This window comes from Daucus carota, chromosome 1, assembly GCF_001625215.2.
Source record: "Daucus carota subsp. sativus chromosome 1, DH1 v3.0, whole genome shotgun sequence".
Classification (NCBI taxonomy): Eukaryota; Viridiplantae; Streptophyta; class Magnoliopsida; order Apiales; family Apiaceae; genus Daucus; species Daucus carota.
This window is the reverse complement of record NC_030381.2, coordinates 16,262,919-16,270,429: the sequence shown is the minus strand read 5'-3', so window position 1 is coordinate 16,270,429 and position 7,511 is coordinate 16,262,919. Positions and strand designations below refer to the sequence as shown.

The window sequence follows — 7,511 nt, the reverse complement described above, 5'->3', positions numbered from 1 at the left end:
TCTATGAAAACTATCCTATTCTGACTCGATTGCTGGTATTATAATTTTGTCTATAGAAAGTATTTTCATTACTCTTTCATTACACAGGTTGTACATATGCTCACTAATTATTACACAGATTGCACACAAATTGAACAATCACTCACATTTTCTGTAAAAATCACTGATGTATCATGTTGGATTCACTAACATATAATGCAGAATACTACTACAATAATTATAAAATCCAAATCCACATTACATAATCCACCTATAATCTTCAAAATCCAAATGCATATTAAAATTAAGCACATCAATGCAAAGCAAGGCAAACCACTTGGCACATCAATACAAAAACCACTTATTTATGACAAAAAGACCACTACTGAACTACCCACCAACCACTACATTATGCCCAGAAAATCACTCATGCATGTAACCCTGCTAACTAATTAAAAAAAAAACATAACACAAAAAATCAAAAAATCATCACCACATTAAAAGATTTTTCCAATGGGTGAAAAAACAACTTTTTTATTAACAAGTTCCCTTTAATACTCTGTTTCGCACAATTTTTGCAACACAGCAAAAACATATAACAAAAACACCAATATCTAATTATGATTCACCTCTATTCCTATTCGGACAAGTTCTAAGATCATGAGTAACTGCACTGCATTCCTTGCATCTTCGAACTCTTTTTTTCGATTTGGTCACAGCTTTTTCTCTTTCACTTATAAGTCTTTTAAAATAATTTCCTTTGTTCTTGCAAACGTTTGGTGCAAGAACAGCTAGATCTCCTTGAGGTTCTTCACCAACCATAGCTGCCATGTGATCCCTCTTTGTAAAATCAACCCCAACACCATGACTGTCAAGATCATCGTTCAACTGTTTGATAACCTTATGAACATAATCAAGCCTATCTGCTTGTAATCCAGCCTTGTCAACAACTTGACGAAAATCATAACAAATATCTGTCATTTTCACTGATACTTGTTCCATCTTCAAAAAATCATTTTCAACTGAAATTGACCCCGATGAACTCCCGCATTCAGCAATTTTCATCCACCGATTCAGAACAAGAGTTTTAGGGAACTTGGTAACTCCAATTTGTTTCAAGCCACAAAATGAGTGCCTGCAAACAATCCCGCACATAACAAATTTCTTACAAGAGCAAACTGCGTGACTCCTACTCACAGAAACCTGCAAAAAAAATACAAAATAAACACATTCTTGAGCATATTAAAAAATAAATCACTAAATACACAAAAACTTAATATTAACTAAAAACATGATATTAACAGCAAGGGTAAATTGCATGATTCCTACGCATAAAATCACTAAACTAAACACACAAAAAATTAATTTATTACCTTAAAATACATCAGCAGCAAAAAAAAACATAATTTATTTACCTTAAACAATTTATCTTTCACTTTCACATCCCTAATCTCAAAATTAGTGACTCCATCGACCTCATCACTCATGCGTTTGATTTGCATATCTAAACACCCTGCAAGTATCTCCTCCTGGACCTTGTAGAAAATTGTGCGTGTGAACAATTTAGCAGCATCATCTTCAATGTACCATGTTGACAGTGTTGTAGGCATGCTAGAATTCGACTCATTATTCAACCTCTTGGTTTCATTTCTCTGCCTATCCATAGCACTTTGGTAACGAATCCAAAACTCACATAGACTATCTCCTTGCTTATGAAACTGTGAGAAAAAAAAGTTCTCACTCTCTGACCTTGAGGTCGTTCTCAACAGCCCAAACATCGGCTCGTCCCTAAAATATGCCGGAATCCATGAACTCCTAATTTCATACATATCCAATAACCACTTATTTCCCTCTAATTTGAATTCCTTTATGACTTCCGCCCAACCTTTTTCAAACTCATCAATCTCTAAAAAGGAAGACCATATAAATTTTTTCAATTTCTCCATAAAATCCGTCTCTTTACACAAACGATTACCAAGCTGCAAGTTACATTAAAAACAGAAACCACAATTAGACCTCATAAAAATCACATAAAAATTGATTCAAAAATACTAAAACTTGCACAAATATACCTTAATAGGGAATTTATTCATAATGTGCCACATACAAAGTCGATGCTTGGTAGGAACCAAACCATTTGCATTGGAGAACACTGCAGGGATAGCAACTTTCATGGCGGGGCACTGATCAGTAATAATAATAACAGGATTCCGCCCCATTGCCTTCACTAATTGCTCAAAAGCCCAACTGTAATCACTAACGCTTTCCTGTAATAAAAGGCATGCTGCAAATGTAACACATCTATCGTGTTTGTCCACACCGGTAAACGGTGCAAAAACCATATTGTACCTGATACATCAAAAGATAGACATCATACATTAGTATAACGACTAATTTTATCTGCAATAAACAATGATAATATTCTATATAGTTAGTGTTTTTATTGCCTATAACTACTGATTTGATTGGTTACATATATTCAACAATATAAACCATATAAACCAATCATATAAGAAATCACTACAAAAAAGACAAAAAAACATACTAACAAAAACATCTACAAATGAATACCACATGAGTATAAAAAGTGAATAAGCATACTTACTTGTTGGTATCAAACGTTGCATCAAATGATACAGCGTCACCATAGATTTCAAAATATCTACGACCAACTGGATCAGCCCAAAACAGCTTTGTCAAGTGGCCAGCAGAATCCACATCATAAGCATAATAAAATGATGATGACGCCTCTTGCATCACTTTAAACTTATCTATCATCATCTGCCCATCTTTTTCCCCAACATACTGCTTCAAATCTCGATTAAAATTCCTGAAGTCACGTAGTGTAGCACCTACGTTTGAATAACCACCATACATTTCCTTTGCCAAACTAAAACTTTTGCTGCAACCGATATTAACCTTTGCAGCATCAAAAACAATACTTCTCAAGCCAACAGTCATCTCCCTATTCACTCTTAAAAACTGCCTGCAACTCTCATCCACAAAAGGATGATTATGCTCCTCGACAAAATTATGCACTGCATACCTATTACACTCCATTAACTTCAAAACTACTCTTGCTTTGCAGCCACATCTTCGAGAAACAGTCCTCCTTCCTCTCACTACTTTATTACGAAACAACTCATTAAAACCTTCTCTACTACACACAAAATGCTTTAAAATAGTAGTGCCTTTTTCATCTCTCTTATCACAGCCTTTACGAACATCAAACCCACAATATCTGCCATACTCCTTGTAAAATTTAAGGCAACTATCTAAACTTTCAAAGATCTGCTTAACAAAAGGAGTGAAAGCCGCATCAACAACAGGTACATAGTACCTATTACCACCAGGCGATATCCTCGAGCATGAAATATCACCTTCACTATCATCATTCGCATCATCTATAACACAACTGCTAACCCGAGACAAATCACCACAAACAGATCCTGAGTACAAAAAAATAACAAATAATAACATTAATTCATATATAGCAACATATTTCTATAAAAGCTGAATAAATATTGACATAGTATTCAGTGATTAGATCTTGAAAAAACTGTGATCACTAGCAACAATTCATCATATTCACCACATCTTCTCAAAAAACATCATATTCACCACATCAAAAACTCTGTTCTTAACACATATCATGAGGACTAAATGCTCATTATTAACTACTCTAATTTCACACACTATCAACACTTTTTTTATATTAAATCAATTGTACTTTAACTATAACCTAATAAATTATAATAACATTGATCCACATACTAACATCAGATTAACATCATACAATAACATCACACAACATCATCTTAACAGATATATGTTAAAAACTCAGAAATCAGCATATACAAAAGCTAAAAATAATAAAAAATTTACCTTGATTATCAGCAATTTTAGTCAAATCAGTGATAATCATCTTCAACCTCTATTACGCACACAGAAATCAGTGATTTTCAAAAACTACAGAACCGCATATGAAGAACAGTATAGACCACACACGAACATCATCAAGCAGAAATCGCCGAGATTTATGAATAAAATCGCAGCAGTTTAAGAAGAAATCGGCGGACTGTAAAGCTGTGAATAAAGAAAACTAGAGAGAGAAAAACAGTTGGGACAAGCGGCGCATAGAAGTGAGAGAAACAGAATTCAATTATGAATTAAATTTCAACAAATCTTTGTCTTTTTATGACTATTTATATTTTTAATCTTAACGGCTGAGATTTTAAATTGATTATAAATAATTAAGGGCTGTGATTGGTTCGTAGTTCGTATTTAACAATTAAAATGTATTTGATCACTAGCCTATATATATATATATATATTATTTTTTTTATATATTGATTTATGTTTTGTTTTTTTTAGGATACTTTGGAAGCGAGGCTTACGGGACTTCCTTCATAGGTGTTCTTTTCTCATTCATTTAAGTTTTATTGTATAAACGTTCGGAGCTGTGCTTGCATGACTTTCGGTTAGATGATAAACCTTCTTAAAATAAAAATATCCCGAATGTAATTTATTGTATTTCGATACAATTTATTTACGTGTATGTAGATCTTAAAAAAATAAAAAAAGAATAACCAACTCACCGGAGATGTACTGCAATTTAAAAGCAATGAACCCCGTCTAACACAAGTCTTCAAAATAAAAGCTAAGAGCCCAGTACAACCCAAGCCTTCTGGGCTTCCTCAGCCCACCAATTCCATGAGGGGTCCTTTTCCTGGAGCAGAACAACAAACAGTTTGAAATATAAAAAGAACGATTTTTCTGTGGCCATGGGCACATGGTAAGAATCAAAATCTATAGATTTAGAGGGTTTTGATTGACTTACACTCTTAATAATGATGGGATTCCTGCATTTACAACAACCACATTAATCAAAACCCTCTAAAACTATAAATTTTTGTGCTTAGCATGTGCCCATGGGCACACACTAGACAAACCGTAAAAAAAAAAAAAAAACACTGGAAAAATTTGAAAAAGGAAAGAGAAAGCAGTAGATGAAAAGACAAGGAGCAAGTAAGGATGGTCACGTAAAAGTAGAAGAGGACAATACAAAAAGTTACTCGTTAGCTCACCTACCATATCCAATTCCAAATAACTCCAAAATTTATTTCGACATCCCCTCCCCCACTTTTCTCTTCCACAACTACTCTTCTTTCTCACCAACTTGCTCAATTTTCTTAATGCAAAATATATAATTTTTCCCATAATAAAATACACCCGGACCTTATCTTATAGAAATAATATATTTTTTTTTCGTTAAATTAAAATTAATAATCATATTATCTATATTAGAATTTAAGATCGATGTTGTTATTTCGATTTTTGAAAATTTTATGACACTGGAAAAACGTATTTATTTATGGACCTTTCTAAAACTTTCTTTTTACACTTAAGAACATTATGATCATCCTAATAATCAATATTTTCGACATGTTCTGAAATGTTATAAATTATGAAAAATTTCGTTTGGATTAATTTTTTATTTACATAGTTATAGTTATTATATATAAAAGCAGAGAGAAAGAGATGGCGAGTCTATTGGCGACACTCCCTGTTTCTCACACCATCTTATTCCCCTCTGACCTTCTCTCTCCCATCTCTCTCTCTCCCCCTCTCTCTCTTCATCTACATCTCCTTACACACGTACAAAACAACACAGAGCTTGTTCATGTCCTTACAGTCTCATCTCTCTCTCTCAAGAATCAACAACAGGAGAAAACAAGGCAGGTAGCTAGCTTCAACAAGTTACACAAGAGAATAACAGATGGGGAGGTCACCTTGCTGCGAGAAAGCACACACCAACAAAGGAGCATGGACTAAAGAAGAAGACCAGCGTCTCGTAAATTATATCCGCCTCCATGGGGAGGGCTGCTGGCGCTCCCTCCCCACTTCTGCGGGTACGTCAAACTGTTCTCACGTTAAAAACTGTTCTTATAATTTTTTTTTTTTTTTTTGGGACATATAATTAATTATTGTTGATATTTTTTGTACTTGAATAGGGTTGTTGAGATGTGGGAAAAGCTGTAGATTGAGGTGGATCAATTATCTCCGTCCTGATCTTAAACGTGGGAATTTCACTGAAGATGAAGATGAGCTTATCATTAAGCTTCATAGCCTCCTGGGAAACAAGTATGTTTAAATGTTTGATATAATTGAGAATAATATCATATACGACCCGAAACCCGAAATTATCATACAAGCTTGTTCATTTTCTTTACATATCTGCTCACAAATAGGGTATGGTGGAATATTGTTGAAAAGAAAATTTGTATTTAGCCTTGATTTTTTACGGATTTAAAAGTCAATGAACAAAATTATTGTAGTGATTTTTGGACATTTGTTAGATTAATTTGAGTCAGAAAAGGTACAGTCTGAACAATAATCTCTCTAGCCAGTAAGTTGTACAGACTACAATAATCATCAAAATTATTTGGTTCCCTCATCAGATAAACGTCGATTTTAGAAATTTAAATATTCACACACACGTATTTGTTCTTGGAGTGGAAACAATCCTCTTTTGAAAACAGTCTTCAGTGTTCATTTCTTTATTTGATAATTAATTCATTTAATTTTGTTTTCAATCTAGGTGGTCTTTGATTGCTGCAAGATTGCCTGGAAGAACTGACAATGAGATCAAGAACTACTGGAACACACACATTAAGCGTAAACTCATTAGCCGTGGCCTCGACCCTCAGAACCACCGGCCATTCGACTCCACAGCTGCCACCCCCACCGCAAGTGCCATAGCCATCACTTCTCTGGACTTCAGAAAAAATACCAGCAACAGCACTGTTCCATCGAAAATATTACCTAGCCAAAGTCTTGTACCCTTGCAAAACAATCAGCTTAATAGCATTTACAAGTTCAAAACCGAGTCACTTGAGGAAGGCAATTGCAGCAGCAGCACAACTGAGGAAACTCAGGAGTATTTTCGCAAAGAGCAGAACAAGCCGGTTCTTGATCTAGAGCTATCGATAGGACTTCCCATGACTCGGACTGATCAGAAGACGGAATCAGTGTGGCCCGAACTGAGGACGGTGAAGCCTCCCACCCAGGCTGCACCAAGGATGTGCCTGTGCTGGCAATTAGGCTTCCAGAATAAGGCAGGTGAATTTTGTAGTAATTGCAGAAGCACAACTGCATTTTACAGTTATTGTTGAGCATGGGATAGTAGGTAGCTCATAGGGTGTTAGGTTTTAGATGTTAATGCCTTTGTTAATTACTACTAGTAGTACTGCTACCAGAATGTCTCTTTGTACCAGCAAGTGTAATCTTTTATGTCAACATTGAAGACAACAGTGTTAATTATGAATTCCAAATCTCTCTTTCATTGTTAAACAATTTAATCTTGACAAATGAATTTATCACGGAGAATTTTATTCATTTATCAAGATTTATACTTATGCTATGCCGGATTCAAGGGAGGTAGAAGACTACGAAGAAGAAAATCATTTATCAAGCATAAGAAAAGAAGATTTATACTTATGCTATGCCGTCTTCAAATTGAAAAACAATCT

General features: G+C 34.5%; 2 protein-coding genes across 2 annotated transcripts; one reads left to right on the top strand and one right to left on the bottom strand.

Annotated features, from left to right (window-relative positions):
- Positions 1 to 534: 534 nt before the first annotated feature.
- LOC108198452 (protein FAR1-RELATED SEQUENCE 5-like) lies at positions 535 to 4,118 on the bottom strand. The gene is made up of 5 exons (XM_017366211.2): positions 3,865 to 4,118; positions 2,585 to 3,428; positions 2,052 to 2,328; positions 1,395 to 1,958; positions 535 to 1,182 (listed from the first exon to the last, which is right to left on the bottom strand). The coding sequence occupies exons 1-5, from the start codon at positions 3,902 to 3,904 to the stop codon at positions 598 to 600; spliced, it is 2,310 nt and encodes a 769-aa protein (XP_017221700.2). The 5' UTR covers positions 3,905 to 4,118; the 3' UTR covers positions 535 to 597.
- A 1,407-nt stretch (positions 4,119 to 5,525) lies between these two features.
- Positions 5,526 to 7,306, top strand: LOC108209160 (myb-related protein 330). The gene is made up of 3 exons (XM_017379942.2): positions 5,526 to 5,891; positions 5,994 to 6,123; positions 6,581 to 7,306. Exons 1-3 carry the CDS (start codon positions 5,759 to 5,761, stop codon positions 7,152 to 7,154), a joined length of 837 nt encoding a protein of 278 aa, XP_017235431.1. The 5' UTR covers positions 5,526 to 5,758; the 3' UTR covers positions 7,155 to 7,306.
- The last annotated feature ends 205 nt before the right edge of the window (positions 7,307 to 7,511 follow it).